The 24,275-nt window shown below is 40.1% G+C and overlaps 1 protein-coding gene across 6 annotated transcripts in view; it reads left to right on the top strand.

Annotated features, from left to right (window-relative positions):
- PTPRZ1 (protein tyrosine phosphatase receptor type Z1) overlaps window positions 1-24,275 on the top strand; it is a 109,578-nt gene that overhangs the window by 63,887 nt on the left and 21,416 nt on the right. For 4 of the 6 annotated variants that reach the window (XM_083463194.1, XM_083463193.1, XM_083463192.1 and 1 more), the window contains exons 10-14: window positions 913-1,039; window positions 7,413-7,453; window positions 9,016-12,547; window positions 16,566-16,695; window positions 22,473-22,564. In XM_083463194.1, coding sequence (XP_083319320.1) covers window positions 913-1,039; window positions 7,413-7,453; window positions 9,016-12,547; window positions 16,566-16,695; window positions 22,473-22,564 — 3,922 coding nt within the window. The remainder of the gene's footprint in view (window positions 1-912; window positions 1,040-7,412; window positions 7,454-9,015; window positions 12,548-16,565; window positions 16,696-22,472; window positions 22,565-24,275) is intronic. The other 2 variants (XM_083463196.1, XM_083463195.1) reach the window with 1 other exon arrangement.

Raw genomic sequence — 24,275 nt, 5'->3', positions numbered from 1 at the left:
CGGGGAGTAAGGTTTGCATGATTTAGGATTTGACTCGTCTCCCTTACACATGCCTTTTACTGTTAAAGGAAGACCAATCCTCTCCCTACTTTCTACATGAGTGGGGCAGGCACATCAAAAGAAACAAGCATCCATCACCACTGAGTCTGATTTTGAGGCCGTTGTTGTCGTTTAGTCGTGTCCGACTCTTTGTGACCCCATGGACCAGAGCACGCCAGGCACTTCTGTTTTCCACTGCCTTCCACAGTTTAGTCAAACTCATGCTGGTAGCTTCAATAACACTATCCAAACCATCTCATCCTCTGTCGTCCCCTTCTCCTTGTGCCCTCCATCTTTCCCAACATCAGGGTCTTTTCCAGGGAGTCTTCTCTTCTCATGAGTCTCAGCTTCAGGATCTGTCCTTCCAGTGAGCACTCGGGGCTGATTTCCTTCAGAATGGAGAGGTTTGATCTTCTTGCAGTCCATGGGACTCTCAAGAGTCTCCTCCAGCACCATAATTCAAAAGCATCCATTCTTTGGCGATCAGCCTTCTTTATGGTCCAGCTCTCACTTCCATACCCCTTCATGGATCACTGCCTTGCCGTGGCGAAGGGGCTTGAATAACTCAGAGAAGCTATGAACTCTGCCGAGCAGGGCACCCAAGATTTTGAGGCTAAGCTGTGTGAATTTGTTTTATTCTGTGTAACTTTGGGCAACAGCTTTGCCCATTGTCAGTTTTATCAGATGGATATCAGTTCTGACCATAACATGCATGTGTATTACTTGAAAGAGAATGCTGCACCTGAAGAGTATTCCTTATTATAGGGGTTATTAAGAGTTGGGAATGTAGTTAACATGCAGAAGCCTGGGGCAAGAAAAGAAGCAGGTGTGTTGAATGTGCATAATGCAGTTAATTGGCTTCTTTCCTTCCAGGGGGCCATTCTGAATAATCTGCAGCCTAATACAAGTTATGTTCTTCAAATAGTTGCCATTTGTGCTAATGGTCTCTATGGAAAACACAGTGATCAAGTGATTGTTGACATGCCTTTGGATGATCCAGGTAAGTGCACTTTTTCTCTCTCTATGAAAACCCACAAGAGTCTTATTTGCAAACCAGCTGAAAATGCAGTGCTATGGAATTTCAGTATCAATGGTTTTCATTTGACATTTCTGAGCTTCTCTGTTTCCTGACATTTCCTTAAGTGTAAACACTGGGTGTTCTGTTATTTCAGATTATGAACCATAATAATGGCAATGTTCCACAGCCACTTTGATTATGGTTTCTGCCTGCTGCTGCCTAAGTTATTTCAATGTAGTTTTATAAAACCTAGGTTCAAATGCCTACTTAACCATGACATAGCTGGACCATCTATTTCACATGGTCAAATAAACTGTCAGTTGCTAAATTGCTTGTATATTGAATAATAGTCCATGTACTAGTAAAAAGGAATTGCTAAATGTGATTTCCATTGATTTTGAAATCTTATTGCATGTTGCTGCTTTGAAATTCTACTTCAGTGCAAATGTGGTGATGGAATTCCCTTGCTTCTTAATGTTGGACAGCAAAATTCAAAAGAACTAACTATTACATTTTGTTTACTTCAAATCTCTATTTTCACTCCTTTATGTGGAATACACTATATTAGTGGTTTGGTTTATTTCTTTTGAACTACTCATCCTAACTTTATCCTCTGAATTCAGAATAGTTGAATAGTTACCGCAGCTTAAGAAAATTGCATTTTAAAATTATATAAACATATAAATTTTCACTCTCATCCTTACATGAATAGTGCAAATTGAACAATACACGATAATAATTTTTCATAGTCAACCTACCCAGAATGGCACAGACAGTTATCAGGAGGTGTATAAGCTAATTCCTGAACCATCTTCTACAAGAGTCTCTGGATCAGAGGATACATGCACATCCTACCATTTCCCATGAGTCTGATATCTTGGGTTGTTTGAGGATGCTTGTACAGGCTTTAATTTTCCATATGCTTTTTGCTCTCCTAGGATACTTCTCAGCACTTTCAAAGCATCAAATGCCATAAGTGAATTTAAATTCTGTGTTTGATCTGAGGTGGAAAGCAAGTCTTTCCCAGTAATTTGCCTTTCTTTTATCACCATTTAGCAGCCCAAGTGTATTATTGGTCTAGGTCAGGGGTCTGCAACCTTTAAGACAAAAAGAGCCACTTGGACCCATTTCCGAAGAAAAAACAACAACTGGGAGCCGCAAAACCATTGCGACATTTAAAACATATATCTCCGGAGCCACGATCTGACAGCGGGCAGGAAGGTGACGTTGGGACGGTGCGTGACTAACACACGCACCACCCCCATGCGACGTCACAGCCAGTACAGCGCCCGCCACAGTGAGGAGTGTCGGGGCACACAATGCGCCTCCTCCCCTCGCTAGTATCCGCCCCAGAGCCGCAGCAAAGATGTAAAAGAGCCACATGCGGCTCTGGAGCCGCGGGTTGCAGACCCCTGGTCTAGGTAGAGTTGTTATGACAAAGTGTGAGAACTTGTGGAATATACTATTAAATCCTGAACATTTCTGCTCAGAATGTAAATCTCATTAAGAGTATTAGGTGCTTACTCCCAGTTATGTGGGTATAGCAGGAGTGGGGAACCTTTGGCCTTCCAGATGGTTCTGAACTACAACTCAGATCATCCCTACCAAGCATGACTGATGGCCAGGGATGATGGGAGTTGTAGTTCACCAACATCTAAAAGGCCGAAGGTGTCCCACACCAAGGGTATAGGATTACAGTTTTGTTTATCTTGGGAGTACAATACAAACAATACGTATGAAGAAAATGGAGAAAGACAACTTAATCAAACTTTCACAGAAGACCAGTCTTCATTTGGTCCTCAAAAATAGCTCCATTTGTATTCTTACATCATTGAGGATTCCCTTCAATGATTCCTCTGTGAAATCAAGAACTGTTGAGCACACACACATTCCCAGATTACAGACTGGAAGTTAAGTTAATACTAGTAATGACTAAGGGCTCATCCTCACTTTCACTTAAACCCTATTTTTATCATATTGTGTACCAATTAGTTTCCCCAAGTGCAATATCTTTTCTTACTGGTCTGCTGCCGCAGCTTTCAAAACCCTGATCTTAACCCACTGAATTGGATCTTATCAGATGCCTGGAGAATCCAGAGGGAGATCTTTTTGTTGTTGGCCACCAACAAAGAAGACTAGGCAAATTCATGGAGCTTAAGGTTATATGTAGCAAAGATCCATGATGTCTATGCTTTGTCTCCACAGCCTGAGGGAGAAATGCTTCTGAATACCAGTTCCTGAAAGCCCCAGGACAGCTCTTGTGCTCAGGTTCTGCTTACCAGTTTCCCACAGGCATCTTGTTGGCCACTGTGAGAACCGGTTGCTGATCTAGATGGTCAAGCGGCCTGATCTAGCAGACTCTTCTTTTGTTCTTAAGGTTATATTTCTTCCCTTGTAGAAAGGCATAAGAAGGCTCTGTTTCTCATGCACACACATGTTTTCTTTATCTACCGAACATGATTATGAAAAGTCAGGAAAAGGCCTTTGGTCTTTTGTTTCCCACCAACTTGTTAGAATACCATTTTATAGCACGATCACAACTTGCCGATGTTTTCTTGGAATATGTTCAGATGATTGAAATTGCTCCAGGTTTTGATCTAATCCAAAAAAGAGAGTTGGATTATTTGTTAAATTAGCTGTCTCCTCTTGATTACTCCCGTTCTTAATTCCCTGCATGATTTCATTTGTTGTCTCCAGTTCCTCCTTTTCTACATGCCATGTTGAATATTCCAAAAATAGATTCATGAGCGTTTCTCTCTGGAATTGGCAGCCGATCACACCCTCAAGACAGTGCAAGTCTCTTTTTGAACCCTGGGCAGACAGTGAAGCAGATGGTTCCTTTCCTTCTCAACCCCTCATGCTGAATTGTCCCTATTCATCTCCCCAAATCTTCAGAACATGCAAGACACAAATCCACATAGCAACACTATGCTGGACTTCTGTCTCCAGACTGATTTTTCTCTGATTGCAGTGGAAAATTTATGACTTCTTGAGTTCTTCAGTTGTATAGCGCAGGCATGTCCAACTCCAAAGAGACCGAGATCTACTCCATTGCATTGACCAAAGTTGTTGACCTTTTTGGGGGGAGCCTTCATCATAGTTGTTGAGCTTTATGGGGGAAGGAAGACCTAAAGTTGCTGAGCTTTTTTTTTTTTTTTTTTTTTGCAGAGGAAGAACCTAAGTAGTTGAGCTTTATTTTTATTTTTTTATTAATAATAATAATAATATTTTGTGGGTGATTGGTCAAGATCATGCAATCAACCAGGCTTGACTAGGGATGCCCTGTGATCAATCAGTTGATCGCGATCGACCGCTTGAACATGACTGGTATAGAGGATGGCATGGTAGGGCTGTGCTGCTAACTTGGTCCCTCTCCAACCAAGTTGCTATTGAATACTATAACAGAGAGGTTGAGGTTGTGGCAAGGTCAGCACAGTGCAAATGCACCAGCAGGAGCCTCAGAAGAATCAGTGGTCTTACTTCCTTTTGTACTCTTGCTTGTACTCACACATTTGTTTTTAGGTGTAATCCCGGCTGCTTTGATCAACCTGGAGAGGAACTCTATTTTTGTATAGCTTCCGGAATCTATCAAAACACAATAAAAGAATTGGGGAAAGGGTGCTAAAAGGATGTTGACTCAAAAGAACTTATCTACATAAGAAGTAGAGTCATGATTCCCAGCTTGGGGTACAGAGGGCTAGGAATATCAGTGGCTTCTAAGAATTGATGGTTGTGGCGCCAGGTTGTTCACAGGAGGTTCTGGAGATGATGCAGCACAAAGAGATTAGGAAGCTCCCTTTTTGGTTCAGGGGATGAAACAGATGGAGGAAAGGAGATTCCATTGGTGCCGATTTGATAGATACTTTAAAAGCTACAGAAAGCTGTATGTTGCTTAGTTACTGTGCTTGCTGTAGAGTAGCAATACATGTCATTTTTCCTGAAGTGAACACATTGTCACGGTCCAGTTTACGGGTGATCAAAGTCCCGGCTGAGGACGTTGGGACCGGGGCAAAATGGCGGAGTGAGAGCAGGAACAAGAGTCCAGAAACCAGGGGTCCGAGGGTCGAAAAGCAAGGAGTCACGAAGCCGAGGTCTGAGGATCAGGAAGCAAGAAGCCAAACGCAGCAAGGCAGGAAACGTGTTGCTGTGGCAAGGAGCCGAAGGGAAATGCTGACCTTATATCCCTTCCTGGCTCTTGCCACCAGGTGCAGTGAGTTACCAAAACACCCCACTGTGTAGCCGTACCTTGCCTCTCCAGAACAAACTTAGGAAGGCCCTAGACCTGAGAAGCCCTACCGGTCACAGGGCCTGGCTCCTGCATGCACTCCTGACACACATTTTGTTGAAATCTGCCTCTAAAATGTAAACTGAAGTTTTGTTGATTTGTTATTGTTGTCCTAGGATTTCATTTACCAGTATGGTTTTTAATCATCCATTCATACAGTTAAAACTCCCTGAAGTATAAGACATAAGTTCAAGCACTGCACAAAAAGGGAAAAAAGAATTGGAAATTGAAATTGGGGAAATCCAAGCCCAAATTCACTTTAACTGTTATAACAATCGTGCTTTTCTGCAATGGAAATGAACATTGTTCAAAAGGTATACTGAAATGCTATATAATATATTTTGGACCTGCAGTATAAAATATTCTAAATGGATACCCAAAAAATTTTTCATTACAAACAATTGAGAAGCCAGGGAATGTCATCATTATTTTATCCCTAGCCTCCTAATCTCCAGAAAGCTAACAGGTAAGACCATTTTTAAATATTTGATGAGTCTCAATCTATAGCTGCTTCTGCTTCTATGTTACTTCTTTACATGTCAATCATTTGGGTCAATTTTGATTAGGGCCGTGGTAGTGATAAAGTGTGGGTTGGGCTGCAACATTTTCTCCATCATCACCATCATTTGTTGTGAACTGTTTCTTAATAAAAAACCCCACCTTTCCATTTCCCCCTCCACCAGTATTTTTTAAATTGTTGTTCATTTAAATACAAGAACAGCATATAACTACAGTAACTTGTCCAATGGTACATTCTTATTAAATTTCATAGGCCGCTTAAGTAGTACACAAGCAATATGCTTGTTTATGTATTATCAATTCAAGTAGCCTCTCTGCAGAGATTCTTGTGTTGAGGGTGGAATAAAAGTATCTTCTGTCTTGTTTTTTGCTTTGTTTTTAAAAAAAGCTGGCAATCATCTTTAAATAAAATATGGAAAGCAACAAACAAAGAATGAAAGAAATCTAGAGACCGGAGCAGCAAAGATTTTTTTAGTAAAAGAACTTAAAAATTCACTATGGATAAAAATAAGCTGAATTTGGCAGGTGGGTTGCCTGCTATAAAATGTATTTGTAATATGATGAAGGACACCAGAGGTGCAAAGCATGTCCATTTCCTGGGTTTAAGAGATGCATGCACACACAGAGATCTGCAATTAACCACAAGGGATGGAGGTTTCCATATTGTAGCTGTCTCCCCCCTCCCCACCTTCCATGGCTGGAAGTGGCAGGAGATTTAATCAAGGAAGCAACATGGGAAATATGATTAAACCCACCTTCTGTTAGTGCTGTAGCCATACACACACAGCTAATAAAACACACACACTCACGTAGCTGCTTTTAAACAAAGAAAAACAACATCCAACATTATCTAATATGACTCTTATAGTGTAGTAGCATAGACAACTGAAAAATTTACAGCATTTGTGCTCCAACATTGAACCACAAATTGTTTTTTGTTTTTTAGAAGGGACGTGGGTGGCACTGTGGTCTAAACCACTGAGCCTCTTGGGCTTGCAGATCAGAAGGTGGGCAGTTCGAATCCTTGCAACAGGGTGAGCTCCTATTGCTCTGTCCCAGCTCCTGCCAACCCAGCAGTTTGAAAGCACATCAGCGCAAGTAGATAAATAGGTACTGCTGCGGCAGGAAGGTCAACGGAGTTTCTGTGCACTCTGGTTTCCGTCACGGTGTTCCATTGTGCCAGAAGTAGTTTAGTCATGCTGGCCACATGACCCAGAAAGCTGTCTGTGGACAAACGTTGGCTCCCTCGGCCTGAAAGCGAGATAAGCTCCGCAACCCCATAGTCACCTTTGACTGGACTTAACCATCCAGGGGTCCTTTACCTTTTTTACCTTACAAATTGTTGTTATATCTGCTCTCTACACCCATCCCCTGTCACAACAAGGTTTGCAGAAGTTGGGGGAGGGGTTTGAGAATGCTGATCATAGGGGTTTCTTGTAAAGAAAATGTCTCTTTCCGGTCCATCAGTTGTTATTTCACCCTTGAATATATGAGTGATGTTTGTTTGAGGCTCAAATGTTAGGTTATATAGTGCATATTTTTGTTTTATAGAAATTGAATTTCCCGAATTGACTGAAACTGAAGATTATGAGGTATTGTATTGTCACGTACTTCACTTGCCCATTTACTGCCATACTTACACTCCTAGAGTTTAGCGGAATAGCCATTGTGGTCTAGGGTGGCCAGATTCAAAAGAGGACAGGACACTAGCTAGAGGAGAAATTTTCAGCAGGTGTTTTGTGCAACCTTCACCTTCTGAAAGCCCTCTTCTACCTATTGAAAGGTGTGAGAGACCTGTCCTATTTTGAATCTGCCTACCCTAATTTTAAAAGCTTGAACCTTGGATTGAAATGTGAAATTAACTTTTGCATTTACAGGTCCAAGCTGACAAGGCCACCTTCGCGTAGTTTTTGGTTTTTTTAAAATCAAATTAATAAAAAAGGTTGTGGTACTTTTTGGTGTTTTTTAAAAGACTCTTAAGGAGATATAGCATCCTTCCTACCACAGAGGATGGTCAAATGGGCATGCTGAGTTGAGCAGCAATCATCACAGCTACTGCCTGTGCACACAACTGAGTGTTAGTATAGCCCTTGAGAAACTAGGAACAAATTTACTGAGTTTGGGTATTGGGTATGTTGTGTGTTGATTCACCTACATCTAGGCCAAATCTGTATAAACATTTTCACTGTTGGCTTTATGGTTCTTCTTGAAAAACCATGTGTTATGAGTGCTTTTTGCTAGACTAGGGAAAGTATGGCTCAGGAGAATGCTTTATCTCTCTTAATCTGGCCCTTCTAAGCAACTCCAGCCATGAACAAATGCTGTGTTGCTTGACGATGCATTCAACAATGATATTTTGTGCCTGAAACAATTGCTGTTGCGAAAATTAAGTCATAATTTACTTATTCTAAACTTGTTAAGTATACAGTGGTGCCCCGCAAGACGAATGCCTCGCAAGACGAAAAACCCGCTAGACGAAAGGGTTTTCCGTTTTTCGATGCGCTTCGCAAGACGAATTTCCCTATGGTCTTGCTTCGCAAGACGAAAACGTCTTGCAAGTCTTGCGATTTTTTTCGCTTTTCCCCCCTTTTTCTAAGCCGCTAAGCCGCTAATAGCCTTTAAGCCGCTAAGCCTTTAATAGCCGCTAAGCCTTTAATAGCCGCTAAACCACTAATAGCGCTAATCCGCTAAGCCACTAATAGGGTTGCTTCGCAAGACGAAAAAACCGCTAGACGAAGAGACTCGCGGAACGGATTAATTTCGTCTTGCGAGGCACCACTGTAGTTTGAGATGACTATCTTCATTTTAAATAATGCCAAATGCCTAAACTGGAAGTTACTTCACCATTTTTAAAATAAAAAACACATATGATTGTTGTTCTCTACCCTTCATTTGAGTTAGATTCTATGTATGATATTTAAGCAAACAAGCCTGTTCTCCATTTCTGGGGGGCAAAAATCAAATGAATTGTAATTTTGAACTAGCAGCTAATTTTTAAATATTTTAAATTTTAATTGCCATTTTTCTTCCGTAATGTATGGAAATGCAAACACAAAGACTTGAGATTTCATTGTAACATATCTCCCTCTATTTGCATATCTTCTGATAAGACATTGACTTGTGTTTTGTATGTGTCTCTGTGTTGTTTTTGAAGGAGGAGGAGGAAGATGAAATCGAAGAGGCAAGGGCAGGGGTGGGTGAAGAAGCTGCCGTGATTGCTGGCACAGATAGTGTGGCAAACCAGATAAGGAAAAAAGAGTTCCAGTTTACGACGCCTAGCTACAGTCAGGAGAGAATGGGGACAAAATTCAATGAAGCGGGAACAAACAGATACTTGGAAAGAGAGGAAGACCCGTATGAGGGAAATGACCATTCCAAATCCATTTTTGATACAACTTCTCAATCTGCCACTGAAGTACCAAAGGAAGAAGAGGATGATTTCATGGAATCTCAGTCAGCTACTGCAGTTGTTCCTCCAGCAGACAGCTCCACCAAAGGTAATGGGGAAGAATATGAGCATGATTTTTCTGACCATGAGACAACAAGAGCATCTGCTTCTGATAGTAATGAAGATGATATAGAGGTGTCTGCTTTTAAACCTGACCTAGACACTGAGGATTCTTGGGTTTCGGTTCCCACCACTTCTGCTACATGGTTAGTCACTGTGGAGACCTCTCAGGAAAACATCTTTAGTTCAGGAAGCCCAGAAGTAAGCATGCACGATGATCTCTCTCAAGACTATATTAAAATCCCGTCAGAAGATATAGTGCTTCCAAGAGCTGAAGACTCTGCAGAGAAAATGCCTGCAGTCGATGGGAATTTGTGGTATCATAATGGTACAGATATTACCGCTCTTCCATTGGATAGGAAGCAGCTCTTTCACATTAGTTCCCCAAACCCTACAACGGCACCTCATCCCAGTGGTCCATTGGTGTCACAAGATGCTTCAGTTGCGGATGTAGAATTGCCACATCCTTCTACTTTTGCTCTCTCCCCAACTGAGTTGTCCTCTTACTCTGTCTCTTCAAATTCTGAAGAACATGGCTCAGCTTCTGCTGCCAGTGAGGTACTCTCTCAGACAACTCAACCAGTGTATAATGGTGAGATACCACTTCAGCCTTCCTACAGTAGTGAAGTGTTTTCTCTAGTAACCCCTTTGTTGTCTGGCACTCAGATGCTCAACACTTTCCCCACCGCATCAAGTAGTGATGTGACCTTGCATGCCACACCCATATTTCCCAGTGTTGATGTGTCATTTGACTCCACCCTGTCTTCCTATGATGATGTACCTTTGCTTCCATTTTCCTCTGCTTCCTCCAGTAGTAAATTGTTTCACCATCTGTATATGGTTTCTCAAACATTTCCGCAAACTACTCCAGTTGTTGAGAGTGGTAAGGTGCCCCTGCATGCTTCTTTGACATTGGCGGACGGTGGCGAATTAATACAGTCAAGCCTCGCTCAATTGTCTGATGTGGTATCGCATCAGATGGCCCGTGCTGCTTCAGAGACATTGATATTTGGTCATGATAGAACTCGCTTGTTGTCTCAAGTTGAACCATCCAGCAGTGATTTAAATATGCATGCCCTGTCTACAATGTCTGAACTTACCTATGCTTTATCTAGCAATGTGGGCACTCTCCAAAATGTTGCTGCTTATACGTCAGAATTTGTGCATGAGTCTGCTGACGCATTTCATCAGGTTCCGTTATTTAGCAGCTATAGCAGTGTGCTGGTGCATAAGACTTCTGCAATCTCGCAAGCTGATACTTTGCTGCAGCCTACATGTTCTCTTGCTAGTGAAATGGATTGGTCTGAAGCAAATTCTGGTAGTGAGTCCCTTTTGCCTGACACAGATATTTTGTCTATGCGTAAAGCTTCTTCACCCGAATTGATATGCGGCACACCTGGGTTTAATGGTGATGTTGACATGCCTCACAAAAGTGGTGCAATAAATGAAAATGACAGAGAACTGCAAATTTCTTCTTTCAGTGAAATGGCTTCTACTGAAAGTGCAAAGACTGAACTTCCACCAGCAGTTTCTAATGATGAGATTACTAAGCAGGATACAACCTTAGAAGAAAAAATCATTGCTGTTTCTAGTGCAAAGGGAATCCTTCCAGTATCTTTTGCTTTTCCTGTTACTAAGGTGTTTGATTATGATGTTAGTAAACTCTCAGAAACTCATGTTCCTATTCAGCCTTTGCATGTTACAGCTCTAGCCTTTGATGATACTTTGCTTAAGCCTGTGCTTAGTGCATTCTCACCGCAAGCTTTCTCTACCCCTGCTTCTAGTGAAATATTGTCTCCTTCTACCCAGCAGTATTTTTATGAGGCTTCAGCTGCACTAAATAATAATGCATTGCTGCAAACTTCCTTTCAGTCTTCTGATGGTGATATACTGCATAGAGCATCTGTAACTGTGCCTAGTGATCCAGTACTGACTGAAAAAATAGCATGGGCTGATAATGGTAGTTCTATATTTGACCAAATATTGCACAAAATGGCACTAGATTCTGCTGTGAATAAAACAGTGTTGCGTTACCCTTCAGCATCATCTGCTGCAAGCACATCACATACCAGCAACCACCCCACAGATTCACCAGAAGATTTAACTGTTGCCCATATAGGCAGTGAATACATTTCACCCAGGTTGCTTAGCGATGAAGACACACATCAGGTTGCTCCTTCCTTGTACAATAATGGCATGTCATATCAGTCAACCAGTTTTGAAAATACAAGTGCCTTTCCCCTCAAAACAGTGAACACAGTGAATATCCCTGTTTTGCCAGCCGATATTTTACCAAAGACAGATACATCGGCTAACAGCCATAGCTTTTCAAGTGCTTCCGAAAAGGATGAGTTTCTCACTCCTCCCTCAACTACCAATATTATTGATATTGCCGTTCCTGTGCCTGAAATAATTTCCGATTCTGTTCAGCATACTTTTAAAGATATACTGGATATGTATATTTCTGTTACACCTGGTTCTCCCAGCGCTGAAGTTGGTAAAACTTTAAACACTTTATTAGTTCCCAGTAAAGTAACCAGTGAGTTATCTACCACGGCCAGTTCTGGTACAGATTTGTGGTCTTCTGTTGTTGATGATGATTATGAATACGATAGTGGCCTGCCTGTAAACAGTTGTCACACATGCATTTCCCCTAGAGACACTCAGGAGGAGGTAGATGAGCCAGATACACAGGTAAACAGTGTGAATGAGAAAGATAATTTAATTATAAATCCAGATGTTGAAGCGGCTGAAGAGGAAGAAGAAAAAACCACGTTTGCTCTCTCAGACCATGTGATAACCGATGAGGTGAACCAGCTGAAATACACACCAGCACCAGCTCTGGCTTGGAAGACAAAAACTAAGAAACACAGTGATCCAGCTGTATTGGATAATTACATTCAGACTGTTAGCAATCCCTTACAAAAGGCACCAGAACCTAAATCATGGACGGTTTTTGCAAATGATGAAGAGAGTGGTTCTGGCCAAGGTCTTTCAGATAGCTCTAACGATAATGAGACTTCCACAGATTTCAGTTTTTCTGATGTTAATGACCATGACCCTGAAAGGGTAGTTGGAGCAGGTAACTCAGAAACAGAATTAACTTCTGGATCGCAGCAATCGCCAGTAGCATCCATACCTAGTGGTCACTCATCAGTATTCAACGTTTCTGAGGCAGGTTAGTTATGGCCATCAATTGTGTAACTTGCAGATCTGTAGCGTTCTTCTTCTACTTGGGTATAAAGGGAACCACATGGTAAAACACAAATACGTGACCAGTAGGAATTAGTATGACTATTTCAATTACAGGCATGGTGCAATAGTAAGATTGGGGGAAACTGAAGGAGGTCTCTTGCATATGCATTATCATATTCAAATCTGCAAGCCAGTTTTTTAATTTTAAAAAAGTCCCAAGTTGTTCTCAGTTAAGAGATGGCTAAGGAATATGTCTGTACTGTGAATTAGACATATTTAACTCTCATAATCTTTGCAACTCTTCTCTTCTAAAGGTACTAACCAGTCTTAGATGTTCCTATCCTAGCCCTCTTAATTGCAGTTACATGCTCTGTGGCTTGACCAGTAGCATAGATATGCACTAAACAATAGTTCTCTAGCCAAAACCTAAGGATGTTTCCACTTACTGAAAGACTGAGAAGTTCTATGTGGTCTGAAGGCATGATTTAATTATGTCTTATTGTGATTTTTAATTACATTTGTTTTTATATTCTTCCATGTTGGGTGGTGTGAAAGGTAGCTGGCTACATAAATATTCATTTTAATTTTAATATGCTTAATAAATCTGCCCTAATTATTAGTAATACATTTCCTTCTGTAGTTGCAAAAAACTTGCGAAACATCACAAATTTGACAACTTCCACCAGGAACACCCATCCTAACTTTCTGATCTTTCCTGGCCAAATCAAGTTTTGTTTGTGCTGTCAGGTACTAAGAGTGAAAAAGCAATTAAAACTGAGCCTTATTGAAATACATTCTATACTGGATTGCAACTATCAGTTGTATATCAATTTAACTTCCAAGGCATCCTCAGAAGACTCTTTCACACAGTTCCAGTTCCCAGGGTTCTCTGGGCAAAGAGGATGGTAATGATTATGATATGATTATTGTCCCAGCAGTCCTGATGGAGAAGCCTTTGATATTCACACCTGCCCCCCGGTTAGCCAGGTGAACATGGCTGCTGATGGTCTGTGGCACAGATATGCTCTAATTAAAAGTAGATGTGAGCTGATCAAACTGCAAATTAAATTGACAACTGCCACTTAAGTCAGCAATCTAAAGACACTGAGGGGTTTTTTATTTGTTTGTTTGTTTGTTTTGTTTACACATATCCATTGTCTGTAGAGGGCAGTGTTACCCAACTAAACAAATATTTCAAATTCAGGAAATAACAGGTGCCTGGGAAGTATGCCTTCTCCAGGGGCCTTAATTAGATGCATTTCAGGAATCTTAGTCAGAGATATAGAACCAGAAGATTTAAGGAATATCCTGTAGCTATGCCTAATCGTTTGCTTAACTGAAGTATCGGGAATGGGTAAATCTGTTAATTTCAGTTGATCTCAGTTTATCATTTTTCTAATCTTAAGTTCAGTTTGCTCCTTTTTTTAATCAGCTGTTACCTTTTTTTAAAAAAAAGTATGTGACAATTCATATGCATTTTTGTCCTCATTTCTCCTAATAAATGCTTTTTATTAGGCCATTTCCCCTGCCATGCATTTTTGTACATTGTTTTCACTATGTAGACATATTTTTTTGTACGCAAGGACTATGGTGTTTTTCAGTTTGTATATTAGTTTGGGGTGTGCAAATTTGGTAGTTTCCTATCAAAATGTGAACTAAACCATTTTCTCTCCCTCCCCATGTGCTACAGGGCTTGAAAGATAATCAAATTAAAAATTTGATATATGAACAAACTAAGGAAAGCCAATATAGGTGTGTCATGCAGAACTGCTTCAACATAAAATCATTCATCATTTTAAATGATGTGCTTTGTGTCCTGATTGTAGATACAGGAAAATAAGGAACCATGTTTTGAAAGAAAATGTTAAACTAGTTAATTATATAAATGATAGAAGTTCTAATTTGCTGTAATTAAAGGTAAAATGCTTCATTTGCAATTAACGCTAAAGGTCTCTAAAAGGATACTTCAAAAGCATTGTATATCATATTGCTTGGACAACATCACTTGTTAACGACTGAGCCTCCCATTCTCATTAGAGCACTTTCATGAGAACTATTTCCCTTCCGACATGTGCCTTATTTTGCTTTTATCATAACAGCAATTAAACACAGGTGCTTTCTATCAGGAGGTCTTTCGCTAATCAAGCAGAGCTGCCTATTAAATCTATTTTTAAAATGACAGCAATGACAGCGGAACGTTGATCTATAAAATTAGAAACCCTTCCTTGCTAAGGGTAGAAAATAAATATTTTATTGTGTTGGTATTGTGTGATTTTCATATTCACTATTATTTTTCTTGTCATTCACTGATTATATGTAATAAGAATTATAATTGTTATTATTTTGTTTTATGTACTGCTTTACAGGCCAGAATTGCTTCCTAGAGTGCAATACCAACCCCCTGAGCAACTCTGCTAGAGGGGGATTAGGATGTTTTGTAGGTTTCACTCTACCATTTGAGGGCTATCTGCCAATACAGAGGCCCTCACCTCACTCACCAAAAGCATGGGTAGTAGCAAGACCTCACCAGCCACAGCCAGCAGAAGGCCCCCAAACTGGGAATTATGGGGTGGGGGCAGAACCGGGCCACCCATGGTTCCACTCAGGACTTTTTTCAGCAGGAACTCACCAGAACTCAGTTCTAGTACCTCTCAGATGGGTGCCATTGCCACTATAAGAGAAGGTGGTGAAGATATTTCTGTAGTTTCTCTCAACGTCAGAACAAGCTTCTTCTGCTTAATTTCCATGTATGAGAATAGTGGTACTCTTAAACCAAGTTGGGAGCCCCACTTCTCAGTCACTGCTTAAAGACTGAAATGTTTTATACATGTCTTTGACATCTATCCAGTATAGAACTACAGTATTCAATTGAAATTGTGTGTATGCGTGCAAGCACACACACATCTCACTGAAATGACCAGAAATCCTTCCATGGTGCCTGTTGTCTACTCAATATGCAATACTCCTTATGCACCCTGCCAACTAGAAATGCTAGCAACAAACAGGCATAGAGCAACTCTGAGGAGGATTTATCTAGCAATACACTAAGGCTTACATGTATTGTAAGGCTTACATGTATTGTACAGGACCAGGATAAAGTGGGGGAATCTTTGCTGGCCCCAGGCACCCCCATTCTCCCCATCTGGATTTGGCCTGAAAGACCAAGAAAAATGGGGGTGCTTAGAGGGTAAGTTGTCAATTTGTGACACTACACAACGTGGTTACTGATCATGGGACACGTCTGTTAAGGCCTCAGGCTTCACTTCCTAAAAATTTATTCCAAATAGATTAATGAAGAAAAGCAGATGTTTTGGTACAGAAGATTCTGCAATTTCCACCAAGTACTACTGATTACAGCTTAATCTCTGATCTTCATAAAATACTCCAAATCCCTCCCTCTTATTAGAGCAACATTATAATACATGTGTTTATCATCAATGAAGAGCATGCTCAAGACATTCAATAATAATAAAATCTTTCTTGTATAGATCAGCTTTCTTATAAAAATGAGACAGATAGGGAACCAAGTTTTCACATCTTACGAAAGGAACTATCAGCAACAAATATGTACTCATAATAATTCCTTTCCATTTTTAGCTAATAACAGAATGTCTAAGCAAACTATTATTTTAGGTCAATCTTTACATAATTCAGTATATCTGGTTTCAGCATCCTGGAGCTTTCTATTATTTACTAATATATAATTGAGTCGAACTTCTTCATTTTTATTCTCTTTCCTCAAAAATACTATTTTGCAGTAGCTGCAAAATGAAATTCTGCTGTGCTAGGGTCTTCAGTTGCCTCCGCTGTGGTGGTCTGCTTTGCCATCTACCTGCTTACTTTCCCCTAAACTGGTTTGCAAATGTATTTGTTCTCTGCAGTGTGTGCTAAAATTTTAGAATGGTAAGTGACAGTACCTGGGTCTCTGAAATCGTGGCCAATTATGCTGTGCCTTTTGCCAAAGTTTAAATATAGGTTGTTTCAATTTTCTCTGACTGCAGAGGCAAGTAATAGTAGCCTTCAGTCGCGTATTGGTCTCCCAGAACAGAAGACAGTCATACCTCTTGTGGTCGTATCAGCCCTGACTTTCATCTGTCTGGTGATTCTTGTTGGTATTCTCATATATTGGAGGTAAGATTATAAATGCATTTATATTGGTGTTATTTGTGTTCATAACCTGTTGCATTTTACACTTTTCCTGTTCTGTCCTGGATGATGATTCCGTGATACAATTCATTTTCATGTACATGCACGCTTTCGCATCATAGGTTAATAGCCTAAAAAACTAGATGGTGCTGTCAGAGAAGCTGCTTCAAACAAAGAATAATATAAAACATTGCTGAATATTAAAATGCCACAATCTCCAGTGAGGTGCATGTTGGCTAAGCACTCTCATGGCTAAGCAGCAGGTTGTATAAGATAAGTGGGCAAGTGCCTGACACTTTCCTGTGCATGCTTCCATCTCTTTGCACCATGCTTCAAGAGTGTTTATGTTGACACAAGCATAGATAACACAACAGCAGCAAATAAATCCCTTTAGGAGGTAAGTCATTCCCAATACTGTCTCTCCCCACCATATCCCATTGATTACCTTTAGAGCCCAATGTGTGCACAGAGAATATGAATAGGACCTATGGCCACAAGAACTTCCTGGAGCAGGATACATTTGCACAGTAACATAAATGCACTCTTTTAGGACTAATGCACTCTTTTAATATTGGGGCAAAGTCTTTTGTTGGCATCAAAACCTGGCACCCTATACAGGGTACCTCAGGTTAAGTACTTAATTTGTTCTGGAGGTCCGTTCCTAATCTGAAATTGTTCTTGACCTGAAGCACCACTTTAGCTAATGGGGCCTACCGCTGCTGCCGTGCGATTTCTGTTCTCATCCTGAGGTAAAATTCTTAACCTGAGGTATTATTTCTGGGTTAGCAGAGTCTGTAACCTGAAGCGTATGTAACCTGAAGCATATGAAACCCAAGGTACCACTGTAATATTCGAGAGCACGCAAAGGTGCTATGTTATGTTGGAAATTTAACATAGTGGTTGGCTTCTCAGAACATATTTCTGCTATCAGGTAAGACTATGGCCACAGGGGGCACTCACAAACTGTCCATGGTTGGTATCCAGAACCAAAGGAAATAATGTTTTGCCCTACAGTCCCTGAACTGTCCCCCTTAATCTATAGGATTAGGCTTTATGAAATAGTTTTCAGCCTTGGAATCAAGCAGAGTTGTGCCATACAAGAGAAGTATGTTAGTGCTATATCTCCCCTCTTTTTTCCCCCTTTGCAGTTTTATTTCAAAAATAACATCTTTTACCTCTAAATAATGGGGTAGCAGTTTGAAAGCACGTCAAAGTGCAAGTAGATAAATAGGTACCGCTCCGGCGGGAAGGTAAACGGCATTTCCATGTGCTGCTCTGGTTTCGCCAAAAGCGGCTTAGTCATTCTGGCCACATGACCCAGAAGCTGTACGCTGGCTCCCTCGGCCAATAAAGCGAGATGAGCGCCGCAACCCCAGAGTCGGTCATGACTGGACCTAATGGTCAGGGGTCCCTTTACCTTTACCTAATGGGGTGAGTACTAGTTTATGCATAAAGCTTCATCTCTTTATTGTTGAAACATCAAGTAATAACTTGCAGGCATGAAAGAGCTGTCACAGATTTAATACCACAGGTTGAGCTTACATATAACCTAATAGCACGGTCTCCCTCTGGAGGTTGTGGTCTCTCCTTCCTCGGAGGTTTTTAAGCAGAGGTTGGATGGCCATCGGTCATTGCAGGTGGTTGGACTAGATGAGCCTTGTGATCGGTCCCTTCCAACTCTACAATTCTATGATATTAATATATAGTCATTTAACAATTAATAAATTAATAATAGAGTCGGTTCACACATTCAGCTGTTGATTGTGTACATACATGCGCAAACCAGCCCACTGAAGAGAAATATCCAAATAGCTGAGCATTTTCAATAAGTGTCCAACCAAGTCAGGCACAGAGTGCACTTAAGGTAGTCATTTCCATTTATTTAAACGGGTCTACAATGCAGCCCCCCCCCTTTTTTTGTTTACATTTCCTGTACATTTGTTCTGGGTTTTAAATGGAGATTTATAGCTAACCATCTTCATTTTGTTGACAAGCTTCTCTGAAGCTTTGTGGCATTTTACATGACTGTTCATATTCATCTTCCAAGAGGTTTTATCTTTTGGGGCTAAATGGTATTTGAAATCTTTCCCGTTTAAGAAGAAAATACTGCCATACACTTTAAAGCCAGGATTGCATGCTGTAGTTTTAGTAATCCTACATGTGTTCTGATCCTTGTTCTTTTCAAATGACATTGTGTTCATTTTGTTCTGTTTCCTCCAAAAGATATATACTGTTTTGCAACCTTCATGTTTCAAAATAAAACAGATATCCCATTAATGGTAATATCTCTTAGATGTTAAATTTAATACCTCGTCTTTTCAGTGTACTACAAAATAGAATTTGTAGCTCTCTCTTTTTTGTTAATCTGAAAGAGGAATTGCATTGGCCACAAGAGGTCACTAACATTTTTTTTTGCAATTTCTGTGATATAACAACTAAATATAATTTAAGGAGATTACTCACTCTTACCACAGTTTCAAAGTCTGGGAGATGAAATATTTCTTTTTGAATTATTGGTCAGGAATCTGTAAGAATGTAAAATGCAATACATTGAACCATATTGTAAATTATTTTATTTTTTGGCAGTTTACATTTGTATTTGTATAAGTTTATTTCTGCCTTCCTCTGAGCTGGTTCATACATTACATGCCTTCCACAGTATCACAAGAATGCATACTACAGGTTTCATAAACAACAACATTTACAGAATAAGTGCTGGATTCTCCCTCATCTCCCAAACAATAGTAATATGTTTTGCTACCTGTCTCTCGCAGTTGCTCCATGCACTAATTATAAGTGATGGATGACACTGCAAAGGCTCAGTGTACAGAAGATTGCAGTCTTACTTGAGAGTAAGTTCAATTGAAATCAGTGGGACTAATTTATAGGTAAAAAATTGTCAGGTTTCAAGAATACTACATAGAACATGAAGGAGCCTGTTGACCTAACCTTGGCACATGTCATGTGTGAAAATGAAATTTGTATTAACACGTAGATCCATGCAAAACATGCATGTATGCTATAACGAAAAACCTGGTTTTAAAAATATATTTTGCAAACTGTCAGCAACATAAAATTAGCTTTATAAGAAAATGTTTTGCACTTTGTTTTTATTCTTTGCTGCCTTAATACAAAGTCAGGATTGAAATGATGCCCCCATTTTTTCAGTTTAAAAACGTCATGGGCTTAAACATTCATATAGTCTTTCTTGGTGGTGTGACCTTTTTTTAATGGGCTATCTTATGGTAAGTTGACTGTTTATCATATCCTGATGTAATAATACTGAATATGTGTAGATCAATATCAGTTGGTTAAAGCACTTCATGCGTATTATCAAATTTTAACCCTTACAGTAATACTGTAATGTAATTCAATATCTTACTGATGGCAGCCAAGAAACTATATGGCCCACATTTCAGGGGGGAATACTGAAATCAAGGGGTAGTAAACCATGAGCCAAATTTGGCCAAGCACAGGTCCCATGCCATGCCCACCTGCCCCACAGGTGACATCAGATGATGTGGTGCAGTTAGAGTTGAAGATAGATTGACTACACAGCTGAGTTCCATACAGGGAATTCAATCACAAAGCTGAAGTCAGGCTTGTATTGCCCAACAGCTGATAAATGATGACATTAAGCCTGCTGATCAGCAGCACTTCAAAAGCAGTGTGCAGAGCTCTCTGCAAGCCTTGTGTGGTGCTTTAATGATCATCTGACATCACTGACATCAGGTGAGCATCCCCACCCACCATTCAGACTTGGGACTTCAGCAGGTAGGGAAGGTTAGGGCAGGCTTCCTCAACCTCGGCCCTCCAGATGTTTTGAGACTACAATTCCCATCATCCCTGGCCACTGGTCCTGCTAACTAGGGATCATGGGAGTTGTAGGCCAAAAACATCTGGAGGGCCAAGATTGAAGAAGCCTGGGTTAGGCTATAGTCCACTTGCCAAATCAGATTCCCCATTTCTGCTCAGATCCTGTTGAGAGATTCATTCCAAATGCGTTAAGTATGTGGCTTTCTAGTGAACAGAATTTGTAAATTTGGTTTGAAGAAAACATTCTGAAAAGTCCTCTCAACCTTGACAAGTACCATAACAATTACCGTGTCCGCTAAAAAGGTTTAATGTGGCAAAAACATTTACAGCCAGGTGCAGAGACTGGATTGAGAAACTTGCAGTTGTGTACATCTGCTTGAGCTGATTACAGCAAAAGAAAAATTTAGGACTTCTGAAACCACCTCCTTGATCACTTAAATAATATTTACAATGCACTTAAGCTGCTATATATGTACTTTTATTACTTTCTTTTTTATTAGCATAGCAGGGTAGTAATTTATCAGGTTATTTCCTTTATGCCATGGCATGAAGACTGTTGAAGCAAAGCCAAAGGAACAATGCCTTTCAGTCTGATCTAAGTTGTTAAAGTAAGCAAGAGTCATTTATTCAAATCAAACTACAGCAGCTTATAAAGCTAAGTGTTTCATTTAATTGATTTGTGGGTCAGCCTAAAAGTTCCACAAAATGGCGAAGAAAGCAAAAAAGGAAATTTAGGTGCAGTTGGCATAAAGTGGAAAGTGATAAATGTAACATTATACTTCTGTCCCCCGCCCCTCACGCAGCTACCTCATTTTAAAGTTAATCAGTTGTGAATAATACTTCAAACAAAGCAAATGACCCATATAAAGTGTTATTAGCAAGCTTAATTATCTGAAAATAGTTTTTTTTAATTAAGAAAATGCTGCATTGTGTAAAGCTGAAGATGATTATTACAGTCTTTTGAATTGCTTATAGCAGTCTCTTACCAGATGTCGTTCCTATTATCTTCACATCTGGAGAATGAAAGAGGATTCAACTAATATTGTGATGCTCAGTAAATATTTTGATTCCAAAACCTCATTCCCTTCATTGGTTAACATTTACATACTACACATTCTGCAATGTAGCAACTTATGTGGATGAGATATATCACAGTAGAGTGGACTGGGGCTTAATTATCCTTTCCCACTACAAGCTTCTATATTTTCCTCTTCATAACTTTCTGCTTTTTCATTCAAATTTGATGTCTCTGGGGAAGCTGGTTTCTCACAGTGGTATAAAAAGGTGTATGCTAGCAGCTACAATATTAAAGAGAGCAATTGCCTAGCACTTGAATCGATATCACTGAAACCTGGTATGACATAAACAGTTATACCTGCTTCAGATTTGCACCTTTGAATACTTCACTATGACAGATGCCTGCTATATCTTCTGCATCTTCTTCAGGTAAAAACCATTCCAATTAGGAATCACTGTACCATCTATTCATATAATGAACTGAAGGGCATGATCCAGCCAAGGCTGAATACTTTGGGGGCTCATCATTTTCTGTGTCTAGTTAACTGGTTAATTTCAGAACTGTTTTATCTGCTTTTACTTGTATTTTTATTCTTATATATACACCATATACCACTTTGGTAATTTGTAATGATTGGCAGTTTATAAATACAATATTCCAAAGAAATAAAAATAACCTCTCAATAAAATCAAGGAGATCTACATATGCTTGCCTTGGTTGCAACTTTCCCCAAGTACTATTACCATGAGATGCAAGAAAGTCCACAATGATTATTTAGCTATTAGTAGATGTAAGCAGGTAATACTTTTCAAGTGTTTCTGTAACATTAAAAAAAAAGAGAGCTTTGGAAACAGTTCTAAGAAGGCGTCTCAGAATGCTTTAGGTAGCTAATATGTATCCATTTGAAATGTTTCTTTCTTTCTTTTAGGAAATGTTTCCAAACAGCACACTTTTATTTAGAAGATAACACATCCCCTCGTGTGATATCTACTCCTCCGGCACCAGTCTTCCCTGTGTCAGGTAATATGGTTAAGTGTGTAGTTAATTCCCCCCACCCAATGAGTTTATTGTGTATGAATCTTTTAGTAATGGTAGATTAATGATTGTTTTTCTTACCAGAAGGAGGATATGTCAGAAGCTATGGTCCATGTAGATGGGCAACCAGTGCGCTGAGATATTGGCATCGGTCTTTGGTTGTGTTCTATGTTTGGGCATCTGGGGGTGGGGGAGTCAACCCCAGATCCCCAGCTTTCATATTTTTATTTTTTTTTTGAAAAGTATAAACTTCTGGCATTTGTAGAGCCTACGATGTGTACAGTTACTGTTCTTTTTATGAGACATCTAAAGAAGTCATAGGGACGCAGGTGGCACTGTGGTCTAAACCACTGAGCCTAGGGCTTCCCAATCAGAAGGTCGGCGGTTCGAATCCCCGCGATGGGTTGAGCTCCCGTTGCTCGGTCCCTGCTCCTGCCAACCTAGCAGTTCAAAAGCACGTCAAAGTGCAAGTAGATAAATAGGTACTGCTCTGGTAGGAACGTGAAGGGCAATTCCGTGCACTGCTCTGGTTCTCCAGAAGTGGCTTAGTCATGCTGGCCGCATGACCCGGAAGCTGTCTGCGGACAAACACCGGCTCCCTCCGCCAGTAAAGCTAGATGAGCGCCGCAACCCCAGAGTCGTCCGCGACTGGACTTACGGTCAGGAGTCCCTTTACCTTTATAGAAGCCATAATGACTTCATGGGCAGTTATCTGATGGGCTGAGACTTTTAAATGACCAGTACAGAAGATGAAATGAGAGGCTTTTAACCAGTAAGGAGTACCATGCCGTGTGTGTGTGTGTGTGTGTGTGTGTGTGTGTGTGTGTGTATACTGGCATCTATGGCACTTTTATCAAGGTACATCACAAGGGTCAAAAGCCAAGGTAAAGAGGCATACCTTCAGCATTGCCAAAAGCTGTATAATGAAGGTGCCAGCTGCATTGGATATGGCAAATATTTCAGAGACTAGTTAAAATGGTGGTGGTGAATGGTATATTCAACACTGAGCTCTTTGGATATAAATGCAGCAGATACAGAAGTAAATAAATAGGCTTTCACCTATTGTGTTGTCCATTATGGCTATTCACTCATGCTGTGTCTGCACTATAAGTTTAAAGCACTATAGGTTTACTGGAATCCCCCAAATAATCATGAGAACCATAGTTAAGGATGCTGACCTCACAGCATTCTTAACAAGCTGCTACTCCCAGGTTTCTCTATGGTATAAAAATGCTTTAAGTGCACAGTGTGGATATGACCTCTATGAGATGTGATTCATCTTAAACCAATGCTTCTGTCCTCATTATTTTGCAATGGCAAAATAACAAAGCTAGAATAAATACATAGTTCTGAGTCAATCAACGCATAGTTCTGAGTCATGTGCAGAGTTCCAGATGAACCAAGCTTCTCTGTAACAACATGCATAGGATTTCAGCCTAATTTGATTTGAAAGCACATTTGTGACAACCGTGTCCTTCTCCAAAGTTTGAAGTTAGTGTTGCCCATTTGCACAATTTTATGTAAGCTTGAATAGCTAATTCAATTTGTGCATTCAGAGCCATTCAAGTAAAAAGAACAGATGGATCCCAATACAAATTAACGAATTATTGGTAACTGAAGCCTAAGAAATAATAGGTGTCGTAGATGATTAAACACCTGCTGATGGAAGCTTATGCAGCTTGCATGACATTTCCTC

Source organism: Podarcis liolepis (genome assembly GCF_965112155.1).
Source record: "Podarcis liolepis genome assembly, chromosome: 10".
Lineage (NCBI taxonomy): Eukaryota > Metazoa > Chordata > Lepidosauria > Squamata > Lacertidae > Podarcis > Podarcis liolepis.
Note: the sequence above shows the minus strand (reverse complement) of the source record. Positions and strands in the feature narration are given on the sequence as shown.